The following is a 19,058-nucleotide window of genomic DNA, read 5'->3' as shown; positions in this document are numbered from 1 at the left end:
AGGCCAGGTTGGACACAGGGGCTTGGAGCAACCTGCTCTAGTGGAAGGTGTCCCTGCCCGTGGCAGGGGGTTGGAGCTGGGTGAGCTTTAAAGGTCCCTTCAACACAAACCAGTCTGGGATTCTATGAAAATTATCCCCTAAGGGAAAAATCCTCAAGCACCAACGAGTATGTTCTGTGGAGAAGGAAACCACATCTTTAATGGGCTCTTTCAGATTTATCACGTTGTGGTGTGAGTGGAGGAGGCACACCCTTCAGTGGAGCTTCAGCCTTCCACAACAAGAAAAAGCATTTCCCCAGAACACCACAAATGTCAGAGGAATCCCTCTTCCTGCAGCTCGTACAGGAGCGCGATCTCACAGCCCGCTGCGTGTTTGACATTTACACTAATGCCCAACGCCTCAGCGTACGTTCACTTCCCTTCTCTCCCCAGAACTGCTCAGCCCACGCCGCGCTCCCTCCCCGCCGTCTCCCTGTGTCCCGGCCTGCGGAGCCCTCACGGGTTCCGTTTCTCGCCAGCGTGAGGGGTGAGAAAGAGACCTCGGTGAGCGGGAACGCTCCCACCGCCATCGCGGCACCTCACCTCCGGGGCCGCTCCGCTGCCCGGAGGGGCGGATGAGGGCGGAGACTGGCGGCGGCGCTCCCGGCGCGCCCTGCGCGTTTCCCGCCGCCGCGTCGCCATGGCAGCGCCGTGATCCGCGCGGCCGGGCCCGGTGCCGTCATGGCGGAGCCCAGCGCGGCGGTGAGTGACCCGGCGGGGCTCCGCGCCCTCCCCGCCGCACGGCGCTGAGGGCCTGTTTCTCTGCTTCTCCCTAGGAGCAGCGCTGGCTGCAGGCGGCTCAGGACTTCACCCGCCGAGCGCTCCCGGCCCACGCGGGGCCCGGCGCATCGGAGCCGCCGCCGCTGCTGGACGCGGTGCTGCGGTGCCTGCGCAGCGCGGGTGGCGGGGACCTGCTGCTCGGCTACAGGTGACAGCGGGGCGGAGAGGAGAGAAGGGGAGGCGAGAGAAGGGGCGGAGAGGCGTGAGTGGACGGGGCTCGGACCGCCCTTCACGCATGCGGCCGGAGGAAGTTACACACACACACGTGCAGGGCCCGGCGGCAGGCGGTGGAACGGGGCTGGTGGGGTCTTCCCGGGAGCTGGGAGCACGGCCCAGCGGCTGTAGCAGCAGCAGAAGCAGCTGCCGCCGGCGCAGTGCCGCTCGCTCATGTGCGGCGCCTGCCCCGGATGCCGGGTGTGGGAGGGATGTTGTCAAAGGCGGGTAACCACATGCTTCGGTGCGCCCCCGGTCGCTCTTGCGGGGTTGATTAAGCGCCGTATCTGCAAGTCTGCGGTGGGTAAAGTGTGTAACCGAAGTGGGGCATCTTGCTGAGAGCGAGCTGCTGCGCTGCACGGCCGCTTCCCGGCTGGATCCTGCTAGTCTGCTGAGGAGGCTGTGCCTGGGTATGGTCTCCACGGCTGACGGCCAGCTGAGGTCTGCCTTCGGGTGCGTGGTCTCCCAAAGGGGGAATCTAGGATAGCGTGATCCATATTTTAGCTGGTAAAAGGCTTTTGGGTGTTTACCATCCTGAAAAACACAGAATTTGCTGAGAGAGATCCAGATTGGAAGGTGTAGCTCATCTGGATCTATTTCTCTCTTGCTCCAACTTATGGTGGAAGAATGTCTGTTAAAACCCCTGGCACAGCTGGTTTGGGAAAGGTCAACTGAAATTGATTACGGTCTTATGGCCTTTAATTTTCTACTAATAGTTTACAGCACGTGCGATGAAAACACAGCCAGTTCTGCGTTCTCCTTGTAGATCATAGATATCAGTATTATTACTGGTGCTGCTCTGACTCTGAGCACAAAGCAATTTGCTTATGCTATTTTTCAGCTAATCATCGTCCTGTTCAGATTCCTGCCAAATATGCTACATAAGTACCTGCATAAATTCGTCTGTTCTGATTATTTTTTTCAATATCAAGATGATTCAGAGCACAAGTCTTATGAGGAACAGCTGAGGGACCTGGGGGGTGGGTGGTTTCGTCTGGAGAAGAGAAGGCTCAAGGGGGACCTTACCACTCTGCAACTACCTGAAAGGAGGATGGAGCCAGGAGGTGGCTGGTCTCTGCTCCCAAGTAACAAGTGATAGACAAGTGTTCACACACTGTGTAGACGAGGCCCTCAGTGACATGGGTTAGTGGTGGCCTTGGCAATGCTGGGGAATGGTTGGACTTGATCTCAAAGGTCTTTTCCAACCTACATGATTCTATGATTTATTGCCCATTCAGACCCACCGCTCATCTAGACTGGTTGCTGGCTTTGAACCTTTGATACCTGACTAATCAAGTAAAACTCATCAAATTCATACTCTCTGAATTTGATTATGTACTGATACTGAGCAAGTGGGTGTTGAGAATAGAGCTCCGGTTTTACAACCTAAAATTGTCAGCGAACCTCACTGGAAGCAAGTATCGAAACCACTAGCTGGAGGCCAGTTTGTATTCACTCTTTCAGTATTTATGTTATCACGGAGAGAAGACTTTGTTAATTCTCTAGCATAGAGAGCCAGGAAGTAAACAATGATGATGAATGCTGCCAGGATCATATAAACACTGAAAAGGCTTAGCATCTACTGAGAATGCTGCCTTGCTCTCCCATATTTGGTACTGTGGCCAGTCTAAGTGTGACAGATGCTAAATTGTGGATGGCCTCACATGCCCATTTGATGTTACATCTCTTCCCCTCACTCTCCAAAGCCAGGAGCATAGGTGGGAAGTTTCAGGGCTAGCTTGGCTCTGATCTTAGAAGTGAAGACCCAGTCTAAGATTACTGGCTTGTTGCCTCTCAGTTTCTTGCTGTGTAAGCTATCCACAGGAGAGAATTTGTAACAAAACTCTCAAGATCTTCATCTAGAAGTTTTCAATCCTGCTTTTACCACAGTTCATCAACTTCAGCACACAATGATGGAATTAGTCTGTATTTACCTGTGTCCGTAACTGTTACGTAAACTGTTTGAACAGTTGTTGGGGTTTTCACACAGTCTCCCATTCAAGCTAAAAGTGCCTGAATTAATAACTGTTCTCCTTCCCACCTCCCCCCCAAATGTACTTGAAAATATGTTCCACGTTCTTACCCTTCAATTGTTTTTTCCCCAACTCTTCTGCATGCCTGCTCAGGTAACCATAATACCAGAGGATGTCTGATTTCAGAGGGGATGCTCGAGCAGCACAGGCATGTTGACTGAGCTGAGAGAGATCACTGGTGAATGCCAGTGAACGAGTTGGTTCTTGCCATGTGTTGTCATCAGACCACACCAATAGCTGAGGCTCTTCTGACTTAGCCAGGCTTTGTCCTCTGTGATGATCACTGTAATCCCTAAACTTTGTAGACGTGAGTTTTTCCTATGTCCTTCAATAGTCTTGCTTCTCTTTTTTTCCAGTTTTATCTCCATCTCTGACCTGCAGCATCAGCAGTGCATGCCATGCTGCAGCCATCTGACCTGGAGCACCAATGAGTTTAAAGAATGGGCTCGTCAAGGACAAGCTGCTTTACCCATGCAGAGCGCTTTGCCAAGGACTTACCTCATCTTGGTTGGTTATTTAACAGATGGAAGGCAAGAGAACAAAGAAAAGTTGGTAGATGGTTGTCTATATGTGAAAGACAATACTGGGATAATTCCATGTGAGGTAGGTCCTCAGTCTGAGGGATCCTGCATTTATTCCCACTCATGGGGCACTGTCACAAACCACCAGGGGCTTCAAATGGTCTGCCAAAGTTTAGTGAGGGAAGTAACACATCTGTGTAAGAGGCAGGAAAACAGGTCCTGGGGAGAGGACAGAACATGTCAAATTTGTCATTGCTGGGAGAACAAATATTGGATGCACTGACCTGGAGAAAAGAGGCGGCCTAATGTACAGTTCTGTTAAATTCTCAACAGTATGAGGTGGCCTGGGAGACCTGGAGGTCATAGCACTGTCCTCTGTTTGATTCTAACTAATGGAGCAGAAGTAACTTTCTGGAGTTGTACTGGGTGCTCAGTGATGCATTGATGACATTCGATCAGGAAATAATAAGTTTGCTTGACAATTGAATTAAAAGCCTTCTGAAAGTCATTGCATGGGAAGTCTAGACAAGAGATAACCCCTAGAGTGGTGATGAAAAGAGCACTGAGGTTGTGCTTTCCAAAGAGATGAAAACAAGGAAAAAAGTTATATTGGTATGAACTTCTAACTGAAAACACAGGGGAAAAGAAAGCAGGTGAGAATTTTGGAATAGTCTGAAAATAGCTAAGCCTTGCAGTGCATTAATGATCATCTTGCCAGGAGGATGCAACTATAACCCAGGAAACGCTAGCTGGAGCTCAGCAAATCTGTTCCAGATTTGCATCTGGAAGGACAGAAGTTTTCCATGCAAGATAAGAGTGTGAGCAGAAAACACCACTCTCGTTTAGAAATGAAGCCCAGCAGTAGAACAAGAGTTTGTGATGTGCATGCAAGTGCAGATTAGTAATGCTCATTGTAAGTAATGCTGAGAAAACATACTCGACTCATCTCAAGCATTTATCCCATTATTTTTTGTCTTAGCTCTTGCATTTTGAACTTGAGTGGCTGGAGTCACTGTTTCTCTTCCCAAGCTGGTCATATATACCACAGACAGACCAGAGCGCAGCAGGGTACTTGGAAATCCTGGTGGACCCAGTGCCAGTAAATCTTGTCAAGAAAGTACCTGACAGCATTCCAGTCACCTACCAAGCATCAGCCAAGACACTGCTTACCTCCAGGTAAGCACTCAGCATGCTCAACTCCATCATAGCACTGTTGCTCTGGTTTGGCAGGTACCATGAAGAGCACTGAGCTTAGGAAGAGCTGCATTCTGTTTCTGCCACAGGTGGAAGTATAACAGTGAGTGGTGGAAGTATAAGTAATACAATTAAGCCACTTTTCATTAATCAGTTGTTTTCCAGGAAGCTTTATTGGAAGTTTTAATTCTGTATTTTGACAAACTAAAGCAAATTTTAATTATTTCCAGGTGTATTTTGATATTACAGAAAGAACATGAGAGCAAAGGGATGATTCAGCTTTCACTGAGGCCAAAATTCACTCTTTTGATTAGTACAACTTTTTCTTTGAACATACAGTGAACCAAAAGTATTATAAGTATTATTGAAAGTAATTATAGATTCTAATATGGAATTAATATACACCACTGGTCAAGTTCTTGTCAGATTGCTGAGATAAAGGTGCCGGTTAAATGTCAGCTGCTAATATTAACTGTTGTCTTTAGTGGAAATAATACTTACAGTATGTGAAAATGTAGCCAATGGAATTGCAAATCTTACTGAAGTTGATAATTTCAGGGGTGCTAGATCATATTTTCTCGAGTAGAGAATTCTTAGTGTAATAACAATAAAATGTCACTAGTCAAGCTACTTTAGTTTCTTGTTAGTTTTGTTTTAATTGGGTTTATCTGCTTTAATTTAAGATGAAGCGTTTCATATAGCTCACCAGACCTTTCTAAACAAGAAAACTTTCCATATTTCAGTGTACATTCTCAGGCTTTTAACATAAAGCTCCTCTGCTGTTGCCTGATAGTTGAACAATTTTCCATGTTCCTTCTTTAAAAATGTTACCAATGAAGTGCTGGTACTAGTGTGTGTGGACTTCCTTTTTAAAAGTCATAAAGATAGCTAAGTGTTCGTGTGGTTTAGACTCAAGGGTGTGTTTATTCACCGTAAGTGTGACGCTTTTATTCAAGTCCAATAGGAGTTGAAAGGAAAATGACAAACGTTTGTTTGAATTTTTGGTTTTAATTTTTTGAAGTGAAGGTTTGACTGCAGAAATGTCACCTCTCTCTCATCTGCTTTCAGTTTTGCTGCTCTTCCACCCTCTGCCAAGATTGTTAGGAAGACTCTATTAATTCTCTTAAGTCTCTTTTGTTTATAGGCTTAGAGCTTCCACAGCATCACATTCCATGGATCTACAGAGCCAAGTTCTCTTTTCTGCTGAAGCTTGTGACTTCCCCCCCCCTTTGCCTTTTGACCTATAATTAGCTTCTTATTTGTGGTAAAGCTTTTTATAATCTGGCTGTTGTCATGGAACATGTTCTGTATTCAAACATGAAGATTTTGTAAAGTGTCAAATGGTTTTAGCATATAAAACTAAAGAATTTTGCAGCCACATACTGTTCTGAAAACCTCTCTGAGAGATGATCCATGTTGGATCCTTTATTTCCAGAAAGTGCATACCGCATATTTGTTTATTTTGCTTTTGAGACACTTTTGAGTTCTTCTTTCATCTCTGATTTCCTTTGCCTCTTCAATTGTCCTCTAGGAGTCTGTGTAAGAAAAGATCAAAGCTCACTGTGGCAGGCGAATTGACTCGATGTGGGCCTCTCCTTTGTATTCACCACAAGACATTCTTCTTTCTGTTTCTGAAGTGCTTTGCCTCAGCTGTTTGGGTCCCTGTGCTGGTACAGGCAAGTCCTTGGAATTTTGCTCACAGGCTCCCTGTCTGTATCTGTGTATGTGCTAGTTGATTAATTCTTTGAAGCTTGCCCTTGACTTCCTGGTTTGATTTATCCTTCCTTTTACTAGTGATTTATTTATTTATTGTATTCCATGCAGCCTACAATAGTCTTGTGTGTAAGAAATCTAGTACTCTGGTTTTATACCCTGCAGAAATATAGTCCTCCTCCCTTATGCAGTTACAGTGCCCCTAAACATCTTGCAGATATCACCCTTTTGCTAAGAGTATGAGGCAGTCCTCTTGAAGGAAAAGATTTTTTGAGTGGGGTTATCAGGGTTGGGAAGAAGTTTTTCCAGTGCAGAAGATGCTGATGTCACTTTTGATTTCTCTGCTCTAGAAGCCCAGCCAGCTGGCATGGCATCATACCCTCCAGCTGGGTCGCAGGTATGCAATAACAGGCCTGAACCTGACCAGCCTGAAGAAATCTGGACAAAGGATGTTTGTCACCAGTGATTCTTCCTGCCTTCTGCCCTACTGTGCAGAGCAAATGAGGGAGCAGTCACTGGACAGTGCCTGGCAAGGCGAATCCACTCAGTCTTCTTCCCTTGAGACTGCTGAGCAGCTCAGTGACATCTTAGAGCTGAGAGTTGAAGAGGAGAGGCCAAGATCAACCAAAGAGTCCAAGATCATCTCATATGTGGTAAGGATTTGTAGGGTTACCCTTCACCTGCTCATGCTCTAGGGTTTCAGCTCCTGGCCTGCAAGATCTTATTTTTCATCATGAATGTATTTCCTTATTCCTCAGGCCTATGAGACTCTTGTGTTCTGGGACTCTCTACACTCCTGTAGCTTTCTGTTTGCTTTCTGTTTAGGGATTTGTCACCAAGATACTCAATATCCAAGCTGGTCTCTTTTTGCTGGATAACAAAGTCTGCTTGTGCCTTGCTTACCAGCAGCTGTTGAACTCTGCACGTGGGCTCCGACCAGGAGCATGTGTGGAGGTAAGTTGAGACTTAGCAAGGCATAAAGCATCCAGTGGAAAAAACTTGGGCCCTGGGCATAGCTCGCGAGTGTGTGTGTTAACAGAAGACTACAGGAACATTGGAATTATTTCAGCAAGTCAAATAGCTGGAACAAAATTAGGGATCTTGGTGTCTAGGTTTGATCATGAGTGTTGAAATGGTTATTATCTGATTCCTCCCTAAGCAGTGCCAGGTTCCTCAGGCCCATTTGGCTTATAGACAATCCAGTAGAGTGACAAAGGATTTAGGGTGGGGTGATGGTTTTGGGGAGTGGTGGCAGACTAGCTATCTCTTCTCTTAAGTTGTATGTTTGTGTATCTCAGCTCATCGATGTCCACCTCCTGCAGAAGCCTCTGGTATCCTTCCCTTTCATTGTACTTGGTGCTTGCCTGAGCAGCACTGTTGTGCTGAAGAGTTTTTCAAGGCTCAGCACACCCTACCAGCCACCAGCCTCTTCTGGAAATCTCTACTTAGAGCTGCTCTTCCGCTACAATCTTGGTATGCCACTCTACCTCTGGCTGGTGAGCCTCCTGGAGACGTTTGAGGAGAGGTGAGGGCAGTTCTTCTGAAGTCAGCCTATGTGTGAATGTGATTTGTAAGCTACCTGGGTGTCTTCTAGACCAAGGGTTTGCAAAATTACTGTGAGGGATACTAATAGCAGCAGTAATTACTTCTGGTTTACTGAAGTAAGCCTTTCATCTGGATTTCACACGGTATCCAGTTGCTTGTACCTTGCAGTTGCTCGTACCTTGCAGTTGCTCTTATGAGAAAATCCTGTGCATTTTTCAAGTGCATGTGCACTAAGCCCTCTGGTCTCAGGAGGCTGCAGCACTCCAGAGCGTGTACTCGTGTACTCCTGCCTAGGAAGTTTTGTCCTGAAATATGGAAGCACTGTAGGGATGTCTGCCAACCAACATGGTTTGCTTGGCAGGTCAAGGTGGACACAGACTGGAGCTGGAAACTGCTGCTACAACCAGATAAGAACAAATATAAAGGCTCTTGTGTCCTGGCTGCTGAGCATACCACTTTGATATATTCTGAGTATGGCCAGTAGTGCAGGCATTTGAGAGCCTCTGCCTTAGCAGAGGTCTTCCAGATGGCTTCCTGCTCTCCCTGACAGCTGCACTGCATGACAGCTGTGGGCCTGGATTTATTTCTAGGTTTGTTCTGGAGCAGTTATGGTTGATCACTGTAACAGCAGCCTTGGACTTCAGAAAGTAAAACTTATATATTTAATCTCAAGCAGTCAAGTAGCAGTTTATAGAATGCTCAGTCTTCCTGTGCTTTGCTGGCACGGTGGATTTTTTACCATGCTTTCCATTCAGACAGCTTCAGTTTTGCCCTGGGAATGATGCTAGCTGTAAGTTTCAGTTTTCATTAGCTTTTTCACTTTCTTTAAATGTGATTGCTAAGCCCTGCTGCTGCTGCTTGGAAAGTGTTGCAGTGAGTTAGTTGCTGCCTCTCTTTGAGTTCACTTTCTGTCGGCAGTATGCTCCCTTCCAGACATTCAGAAGCAATACGCTAAACTTGTGAAACGATCACAACGCGAGGACAATACTGGAACCAGAGCAGCCTGTGGTTGCTTCTGTCTTGTGATTTATTTAATTTTTTAATTGCATCCTATAAAAGAAAGCCAAATATACCTAATATGAGTAATCATACCAAGCTTAGGCAAAATACATGGAGGTCCATTTGTGTGGATTAGAGGGAGATTATTTTCAGGTGTTTTGGGGTGGTTTTTTGTCCACTTCAGTTTTGAGATTTTGCCAGTCCTTCCATTTGTGTATATTTCCCTCTTCATTGTCTGACATCAATCTGCATCGCCCTTAAATGTTCCGTTTTTAATCACTTCATGTTCTTTTTGTGCTGTCCTTAGTTCTTGTCCTACAGAGCACGTTCACTCATAACAAGCAGAAAGAACCCTTGACTTACATGCAAAACTCACTAAGAAGTGAAAACTGCTAATGCTTTTTGTCATCCTTCTTTTCAGGTTTTCTTGTTTCTTTGGGCGCTGTCAGCCGTTGCTTCGCTCCATGCACCGAAACCCAGGAGCTGCTGAGAAGTTCCTTGTCCCCCTTCTACGAGCTGCGGTGCCAGATACAGAGGAATCAAGAGATATTTATAATGAGATCCTAGAAAGAATACACCAGTGTCCTCTGCAGAAGGTGAGTAAATGGTCTGTGAGCTGCGTCCTGTTTGTCTGATGGGAAGAAACTCAGCTGATTCATTTATTTCTTTCTTGTTTTCTTAGTATGTGACCTTGAACCCCCCATGCCAGGCCCCATCTCTGTCTGCAGTTTGCCGTGTGGCAGAGCAGAAGAGCTGGGAAGGCTTCAGTCCATCACAGTTGCTCTCCCCCTTGGAGGAGCAGCACATGGGCACGCAGGAGCTGAACCGCAGACTGGCCTGGTCCTACTGCACGCTCTCAGCAGGAAGTTTCCAGCCCCGACTGGTGAGTGCCTTGTTCCCTTTACTTGAGGGATTCCCCAGTTCTTCCTTGACATTTCCTTGGTGCCTTGACATTCCCCAGTTCTTCCCGTGCCTTCCAGCACCCTGTTTGGTGCAGGCCTGTTCTTCCTGTTAGGGAATGACACTGCTTTTCTCACTTGTGTGTTGAACACAGGCCAAATTCAGGCTGCTGCTATATGCACTTTGATTATAACCTTCAAAGATGGGAAGTGTTTGATGCTCTTTGCAGCTTCCTTTCTGTTGCAGATACTACTGGGTGTGCTGAGAGTCTCCTCCAGGAGCAGTTCCCTCCAGCTGCAGGACAAGAGCAGCACGCTCTCCTGTGTGATATCCCATAGGGATGGCAGCCCCTTTGCCCATACAGCTCTCATAGGTATGTCCCACTAAGTTAAATTTGAGAGTGCTGAGTTTTTGGTGTTCTGCCATCCAGCTCCAAAACAAGGAAGAGGAGACTTAGGATGGAGATGCTGAACTGGCAGTGCCTGGCCTCGTGACTGTAAAATGAGGAAATTGAGCTTACTGGTGTTTTCTTTTTATTAGCTCAGCTCCTCTCTCTGTGTTTGCAGGATCGCTCTTGCAGGTGGAGACCTATCAGCTTGTAGTGGAGAGATTCCTTCAGACTGATTTTCCCTCCTGGGAGCACCTGACAAATCTGGAGTATGTGAGGCAGAAAAAACATAGGTGAGTCCCTTCGTTTGGTGCACAAGTAAAATCATTCCTCTTCAATTCCACAAGTATTTTGGACTATGGCAAAGCTGCTGATCAGCATAGTATGTTGTGCCAAAGCAACTGTCCTTTGCTGTGTGCAGAAAGAGATCTTTATCAACAACAAACCTGCCATCTCCATTTGTTCAGAATACACCTGGCCTGGTAGTTGCCCTCTACTTCACCCTTTCCTGCTGACTACCTGTGAGATACTCACCAGAAGTGCTTTTCCCAGCTAAGTGCTTGTTTTGGACAACCACCTGTCGGGAACAGGGAGTTTCAGTGCTACAATTTCTCATTTCAGTGTCTACGTGCAGTTCTACTATGAGGATGTTCAGGTTCTCCATGCTGCTGAAGGACAAATCCAGAAAAGCCTTGGGAGAAGAAACAGCTCCTCTTTGAGGAAGAGGGATGGCGGCAGCTTAACATCTGAGCTGGAAACCCCAGAGGCAAAAATGCTCAAATTAGAAGATCCCAAGCCAGATACTCACAGTGATGAAAATTGTCGGGAGGTGCAGAGCAGCGCTAGAACAACAAGCTGTGTGTCTCAACTCTTCTTGGTTACCCAGAAAGAGGGTCTTATGTTACGCAATTACCAGCTACCCGGGAAAGATGATGGAGAAGGATGGGAGCTGCAGCGCAGTTTCCAAGCCACGGTGCTATGGCTGGGCAGACCTCGGCTCTGGAGCCACCCCAGAGAAATTGGGAATCTACCAGAGCTGGAGGAGAGTGTCAGTGATGGAGAAGAGGGCACGACACGGCAAGAAGTGAGGCAGGAGGCAGCTTTGGGGTGTGGTTTGATAAGGCTGGGAGCTGACTCCTCAGGGAGCCCGTGTGATAATGAAGTATCTAGATTCCTAATCAATGGGAAAGTGATTTTTGTGTTGGGTACAGATGCATGTTTATGCAGGCAACTTCCTTGTGCCACCCCAAGGGAGTTCCATCTCTTCTCTGTCACCTTCCTGTAAATGCCTCCCCCTTCTCTTACCCTTGACAGTGCTAACCTTACTTCTCAACCAAGACATCTTCTGCTGGGCTTGCTCTCTTCTTGCTGTATTTTAAATTTCTCATCACCTTTTCTCTCTCTCCCTCCCCCTACCAGGCACTCCTGCTTTTTATGGGGAAGTCTCTACGATGGTTTCCATTTCTGCACCTGAATGGGCTGTATCGCTTCATTGTGCCCCGCTGCTCGGTAAGAGAGAGGTTGTCTTGCTGTTTCCTCTTGGAGACTTTTGTTGAACTGCATGAGGGAGTCGAGGAGTCAGAGGGTGACTAAGCTCTTTTTGAGGCTTGGAATTCCCATCCGTCTTTCCAATGAACTGCTTCAGTTCTGTGTTTGGTTAAAATTCTTGGAGCTCTGAGTTCAAAACATTATATTTTTTTTGTAACTTTAAACCATTGTTCTTCAGTGGACCTTTTTTCCTACATAGCTTTCATCTCCTTCCTTTAATAATCTTCTTTTTTGCCTTATCACTCTTCTCTCAGGACTTGGAAGTGTTTGACAAGCTTTGTTTTCCACCTGTGCCAGTAAAGTTCCTGAGCAGGTCATCCTGCCCTCTGTGCCTGCCTGTCCAAGATACCTGGCACTTACAGCATGAGACATGGATCTCCCGTCTGCCTGAGGTAAGTGCCTTATTGCTGTGGGCTTTCACAGGCAACTTGTAGATCTCTCTAGAACTAGCTCAGAAAACTATCAATCAATACAGAATGTCTTGTTGATGAGACTGTTCTGCTCTAAACTTCATCAGAGGATGCTGCTGGGCTTCATATTTTCCTGCTTCAGAATTAATCTGTGGAGGAAGCATCAGTAGCTTGACGTAGTTCTAAGCGTGCAGAGCTTGTCTTTACTGCCCTGGCTGGGGGCAGCTGTAAATTGCAATCCATCTGAGGCTGTGTCTCCCCCACTTCCAGCTGGCAGCCAGGTCAGTGCTGACAGGCATGGACCAGAGAATTTCCTCCATTCCGGAAGTACTTAGCAACAGGTATGTTGGTCTGCTCCAAATTACATGTGAGTGTGTCTTAGGGAATGGGTGTGTATTCATCTTTGTTGGAAACAGGATTACATTAAACAGCAATGAATTATCTGCCCTAGGAATATGGTTTGGAAGCCTTCCTATGTGCAAGTAGTTCAGGCTGCCCCTGTCCTGTGTAGCAAAGCTAAAGGAAGTGCTGGTGACAAGACTGCAAAATGGTGTCTAGAAAAAGTTTGAGCTGCTACTGGTGTGGGCTAGGTCCCAAAGGTCTCTGCTAAATTCCTGTCAGAAGCAGAAACAGGCACAGCAGGGAAACTGAGGCTGAATGTGTGATGGTTTTTATTGGTTTTTGATTGTTTTAACATAATTTGCTCAAATACTAGGCTTAGAAGGTTGTCTGTTCAAAGCATATGTAATCTGGGGTGACATGCATGCACACTGAAATCTTCCCCAGCGCCTTTTGGCAAACTGAGTTTTTCTTTGCTTAGCTTCTTCCTCTAATTAAGGAAAACAATTAGGAGTTAAGCAGATAGGAAGGCTGTAATGCCTCTCCCTTTTTCTTCTTCACTGCTGAGCCTGAAGAAGCGAAAGCAAGTTAAAGGAGCCTCTTGACCCTGGGTGGGGTAGGATGCAGCAAACTGCCCTTAGTCTAGTAACTCAGGTGCTCAAGGGCAAGTTCCCTGAAACCGGATTCAAGCAGCAGCATTCCATCCTGTCCTTTCTGACAGTCTTGAAGTCCGACCTTCTTCCACTCCCTTTGTCTTCAGAAATCCTGGTCTGCTCTCAGTTTCACAGGTTCCCTTGTTTCGTTCTCTGGCAAGATAGTAGAGAGGACCTTGTGTGCCTCTCCCAAAACCGAGAAGCCATCTGTGACTGTCAGCGTTCAAAAGCAGAAAGGTAAGATTGTGACAGCCTGTCAAGTAGCAACAGATTGATTCTTGCTTCTCTCTGTTTCGGAGGCAGTGCCCTTGGCTAACTGTGCTCCTGTATCTGACAATAGTGGAAGTGTGCCAGGGTGTTGCATTCCATCGCATGTCATAGGGCTGGGAAACTACGCTGCTTGTGTGTTGGGGATGGGAATGAGAAAACTCTACCTGGAAAATCTGAGAGGTGGAACAGTGATAGTCTCATTGTGATGGGAGGGAAAACACCTCTAGCAGATCCAGCTCAGTGACGGATTATGCTGCCTGTGTGTGAGTGAGCTCATGGTGTGTGCGGTGCTGTGCCCTCTCAGGGAGTCTGCTAGCCAGTGAGCACACCGTGAAGCTCAGCGTCTCAGTTGCACCAGGCTCCCCTGTTGTGTTGGACGTTTATATTGCTTCCACCTATCTGCAGCATCTCCGGGGTTTGCTACCTGGAGCCACAATCCTCTTCCAGAACTTGGAACGCAAAATCTCAAGGTACCTCTGTCTTTAGAGCCCTGATCTAGGCTGTTGAACTCTCTTACTGTCTTTGAAACCATCTCTTAATCTCTCCTCTCGTGGACTTCCTTTATCCCTTGTCCATACCTTCATGTATCCCAATCCCTTACTGCAAATTATTTTCCTACCATGTTACAGAGGAAGATCAGCCCAGCCATCTCAAGAAAACTGAGAGTTTTGGTTTCTGCAAGCTCTTCCTGACATCTACTCTTTCATATTGCAGATTCCGTAATGTTTATTGCATCTACATTGCCTCCAGCTGTGTGAGCATCATATCTCTACCAGCTTCTCGCCTACCTTTTCCTTTTAGGTGAGTTCAGGTTCTGTTCCCACCATACAGTGTCCCAAGAAAGGTTTCTATGTTCCAAGTTTCTCACATTCCTATTTCTTCTAGTCCTGCAGGAGAAAACTCATCTACCTCACTAGTGTTTCTATCCAGCTTGCAACCTCACCTGCAAAGCCTACCCCAGGCACGGATTTTATGCCACTTGTCCTGTGTATTGACACTGTCCTTGCAGTGGGTTTGCTCACTTTGCAGCAGCATCTTCAAAGAGGTATTCAAGCTTCTACAGAGATAATTTGTGAGGAGCTTTGCAGACTTTCTGCTCTGACACGTCCTTTGCCACCATGTAGAAAAAAAAAAGGAGTTCTGTCCCAATTCCAAACCCTCTTTTTCCAGTGCCTGAAAAGGACTTGCATATTAGAAAGGGACCAGAGTGACAACTGATTAGAAGTATGTATCTGATACCAGGCAGGCTGGCAGCTGAAGTGAGGACACTGCAGGGGAGAATCCTGTTGTGTTACTGCTCTGCTTTTCCCATGTTCACTGCTGTTGGGGTTCAGCACTTTGCAGCACAGGATTTTTCTCCCCATACAAACTTTTCCCAAGACACTCATGGGAAATGCAGTTAATCCTTTGCATATGTAATTAAGGGAGGGTTAAAAGAAGCAGTGCCCCTTCCCTTTCTCTCTCTTATACCCTTCCCCGTACCCATACATAGCTGTAGCTTTACTCTTCCTTCAGGGGAGGTGCACCCGACACAGTCCACCATGTCCATCACACACTGGAGTGAGGCAAGCCAGTGCACGGTAAGCACTGTAGAGCTTGGTATGGGAAGAGGTGGGTAGGAGGGAACAAATTACACCACAGAGGGGAGAGAAAAATCAGATTAAGGATGGGATGTGGACAGAATAGCAAAGGTAGAAGTTGGAGTTGTCACGTCTTCCCAGATGCGACCAAATCTCCCTCTCTCTTTACTGAGATCCATTGCCTGGGACATGACCCTTGTGAGGGGACCAGGCATTGTCCTGGCCTCCCTCCACATCGTGGTCTTCCTGCTCTCTCCGTAGGGTGCTGGTGGAGGATGGAACGGGTGAAGCTTTGGTGCTGTGCCGGAACCAGCACGTGGCAGCAATGCTGGGCCTGAGCCTTCTCGAGTGGGAAGCTCTGCAGAACTGTGTGCAGAGCAGGGGCAGTGTGTCTGTTCAGCACGGGGAAGCTACTGGCACTGGGGTGAGTGGGTTATTCTCGTAGCAACAGCAGTGTGCTGGGCTCGAGCCTCAGCTGGGCTGGGTTTACCTTTGCTGTAGGTGTTCCAGAGGCTCCCTGCCTCCTTCTGCACATTAACTGACAACACACCCTTTCCTTCCTCAGTGTGTAGAGGAACCTGAGGATCTCATTGCTTGCTACCTAAGGAGCCTGTGCAGGAGTCCTCTCATCTGTCGCCCTATCCTGCTGGATTTCAGCCTAGACAGGAAGCCCTCTAAGATCCTGCAGCCTGGTAAGCAAGCAGTGTTGGCTTTAACCTGGGAAGGAAGGGAGGAGGCATCTCACCAGGCTGGGGAAGGAGAGCTGCCACAAAGCAAAGTCTTAGGAGGACTTCCATGGAATTGTGAATTCTGTAGTGTAGAGCCAAGATGTGTCTTAGCAGAACCATGGTTACAAAAATACAGAAATAATATTATGAAAGTCACTATCTACAACGATATTATGTATTTTTTTTTTTCCTACTTTACACAAGCATAAAGCTGGTTTAGAGCAAGGATCCCTGCCCATGGATGAGAAGGGGTTCTGGCCAGCCAGAGTTACTGTGCAGACCTCTCAAATGAAGCAGGTTTTAACTTTAGACAGGGCAGCAGGTAGATTCAAGACCAGGCCTGGGAATCCTCACCATGACCACGGAATTTAGAGTGCTTGAGAAGTTTTAAATCCATAGGTGCTGGTGCCTGAGCTCATGCTGCCACAACCATGCAGTTGCTGTGTTAAGGGGACATTTGTCTTAGCTGTTTGCTCTAGCACTAACGTTTGAGTATGCGTTCAGGCACTGCAGGGGTTGATTTGCTGAGCTAACCAGACGATGTTCTCCTGTGGAGACATTATCTTTTGGCTCTCATGTAAAACAGTCTGTAAGGCCAGGTTGCTAATAGTGATAGAAGATACAAAGCTCAGTGCATCAGCTGTGTGAGCAGCACATAGTTCACAGCATTTCACAGTGTAGTATGTTGTTTCCTCCAAGCTGGAGGGGTGCTGGCCAAATGCATTCATCTTCTTACATCCTGGATTCATTAATCGTGCTGTCCTTTGAGGTTCAGCAGATGCCAAGCAGCTGCTGTAAGGCCTTCCCTCCCCCAGCAACTCCTACAGCTGTGTGCTAGAACAGAGCAGTAGTGCTGGGCTGAGCTGTTACAGGTTTTATCTTTCCCCTTCAGGTCCACTGCAGCTCAGGAATTTTCGGAGTGATGAAGTGGAATTTGTGTCACAAGTGGGACCTCGGCTGAGGCTGCTGTGCCTGAATGTGAAGGAAGTGGAACAAGACACCTTGAGCTATCTGAACAGCAAGAGGATGAGGAGGACATCAAGTCACTGCTGAGTGGGAGCCGCTGCTTAACATCTCTCCCAGTGGGAGAGGAATTATGGAAATACCTGATGGGATTAGGAGCTTCTTTTAATCTCCTTTCTACTGGGAGCACAGGCCTGGGAGCACAGGGTGAAGGATGCAGCCTGGAAGCTGCTGTGACTGGTGGAATTCCTGAACAGTCGTTCTGGACAGTTGCCACCAGCAACACTGGGTTACAGTTTGGAAGAGAGATGTTCAATGCTTCTTATGTGGTAACCATTGCTTTGGGCCTAAGGCACACAATGTGTGAACTTTGTGGTAGTATCTACTAAATAAAGCTATTAAAATGCAATTTAAATAACGCTGTATCTATCTTAATATTAACGGGGCTTTGCTATATGAGAAATGAGGCAGAACACAGATCCTTGGTTTATGAGGCAGAGCCAGGCGTTCTGCAGATCAGCTACAGTTGCCACAGGGGATAGTAGTCTTAACCTAATTGAAATTAGTAAAATGCTGGTTTTAAAGCATTTTCTTCCTCCAAGAAGAGATGGGAAGTGAAGAAGTCACAATTCAGAGACCGAATCATGGTACTAAAGCACAGGATTATACAGTCATTATTTTGCAGCTTAAACAGGGGCCCGAACGTTATATGGGGCTAGTAACAAGAGGAGGACAGTGAGCTGTGATACGAACTCAGTGTGGTACAAGCTGGCTCATCCCTTCCTGAAGAGGAAGGGGATGACTGCACTGCCAGTGTCCATGGTGGCATGGCAGACCAGCTGGTACAGCATGTGAGATTGAAGAGATTCCTCTCCCATCTGCTTGCAGTGATGACCCAACTGTTCTGCGCTTCCTTTTGGCAAAATAACATCCACTGTTCTGAATAACACTGTTCAAAATAACATCCTGTTCTACAGGCTAGTAAATTCTACACACAATTACTTCCCTGCCTTATTCAGTGTGTAGTGCCAACAGCATCTTTGAACAGCTACTCTGTTTTGGGCTTTGTTCAGTGTTTCTCCCCTGCCTTTTCCCCCTTCCCTCTTAGTATGAGCTATACGTTAAACATTAAACTTCAGGCAGTAGGTGTGCTGAGCATGTGTAAAGTATCTTCCTTCTCAAGGCTTGCTGGCTGCTTCTAAGACCAAAGCATGAGTGGCACAAGATCTGACAGATGCCACCATTCAACGAAGTTCTGAGATGCCGTCCTAAAAGAGGCTGCCAAAACAGCGACTTATTTAAAAACAAATAAGGCAAATTTGTCTCCGTAGTTACATCTGTGTTTAATAACTGTGTTTACTTCTGAATTTGAACTTTCCACTAGTATCTTACTGGGTAGTCTCCCTCTTTTACTTCTCATGTATGTTAGTCTTCTGTCTGCTGCCACACTTATTACTGACCATTCCTCTCTCATGTCACATTACAAATGCAATTATCAGTCCTCATACAGAACTTCAGACACTGTCAGCCTTTGCCAGGTTGAAGACCTGACGTATTCCAAGCCTGTTAGCTATTTTCTAACCCATTTCTATCTTGCTATTCACATCTTTTTTCAGAAGGGAAGTTTGATTATAGTCTTTTGAGAAGCTAGATTAACTGGCTCTCTTATTTATGTTTTATTAGTACATTTAGAGCATCACAAGACAGGGGATGGATGAATCAAATCTGTTTGAGGGGAATTAAGATTTGCTTCCTTTTTACTACTCATGAGTTTGAAGGACCAGTTCCCAGATGTGCTGCAGGAAACTTTTCCTGTTTGTCTCTGAGATTCTGCCCATGATCAGAGTTCTGGTCGCTGGGTTACTACAGACGAGAACACATCTTCCTGCAATCAGAGTTTTTCCTTTATTCATGCAAGTCTCTTTAGCGCATCTCTCGCTCTCTTTCTGAAGCCAAAGTATCCTGTTGTTGTTATGGGTAAGAAATAATAATAATACAAGAGAAATCGGGTGACTTCGTGTTTGTGCTACTACATTCTCTGGAAGTGGGAGGAGCTCTTGAAGTTCTCAGCCCAAGAGGGAAGAAAGCATGAAGCGTGTCCTGACGTCAGGGAAGCTGTTGTAACTCTTCTGTGTGGAAAGACAGAGATGTTCCTTTTAGCTGATTTTCTGTAGCTCTCCATCACTGGTTTGCCTCTAGAGCCCCCACCCAAAGCTGATGTGCTTTGACTGTCTTCAGTCCT

The 19,058-nt window shown here is 46.6% G+C and overlaps 1 protein-coding gene across 1 annotated transcript; it reads left to right on the top strand.

The window, feature by feature from the left end:
- Positions 1-720: 720 nt before the first annotated feature.
- CTC1 (CST telomere replication complex component 1) lies at positions 721-17,225 on the top strand. The gene is made up of 24 exons (XM_030472031.1): positions 721-741; positions 816-967; positions 3,422-3,668; positions 4,566-4,762; positions 6,312-6,456; positions 6,844-7,146; positions 7,319-7,447; positions 7,792-8,018; positions 9,459-9,633; positions 9,720-9,920; positions 10,184-10,310; positions 10,504-10,618; positions 10,947-11,409; positions 11,745-11,834; positions 12,128-12,265; positions 12,554-12,624; positions 13,403-13,512; positions 13,850-14,015; positions 14,260-14,346; positions 14,431-14,590; positions 15,061-15,125; positions 15,387-15,549; positions 15,691-15,817; positions 16,746-17,225. The coding sequence occupies exons 1-24, from the start codon at positions 721-723 to the stop codon at positions 16,904-16,906; spliced, it is 3,840 nt and encodes a 1,279-aa protein (XP_030327891.1). The 3' UTR covers positions 16,907-17,225.
- The last annotated feature ends 1,833 nt before the right edge of the window (positions 17,226-19,058 follow it).

Source organism: Strigops habroptila, chromosome 2, assembly GCF_004027225.2.
Source record: "Strigops habroptila isolate Jane chromosome 2, bStrHab1.2.pri, whole genome shotgun sequence".
In the NCBI taxonomy this organism is placed as follows: Eukaryota; Metazoa; Chordata; class Aves; order Psittaciformes; family Psittacidae; genus Strigops; species Strigops habroptila.
This window is presented reverse-complemented; position numbering and strand designations above follow the sequence as displayed.

Coding starts and splice junctions, on each gene's coding strand:
- CTC1 (XM_030472031.1), top strand. CDS start 721: ATGGCGGAGCCCAGCGCGGCG. Junction 3,669..4,565: donor CTGGGATAATTCCATGTGAG/GTAGGTCCTCAG, acceptor TTTTTGTCTTAG/CTCTTGCATTTTGAACTTGA. Junction 15,550..15,690: donor GGGAAGCTACTGGCACTGGG/GTGAGTGGGTTA, acceptor TTCCTTCCTCAG/TGTGTAGAGGAACCTGAGGA.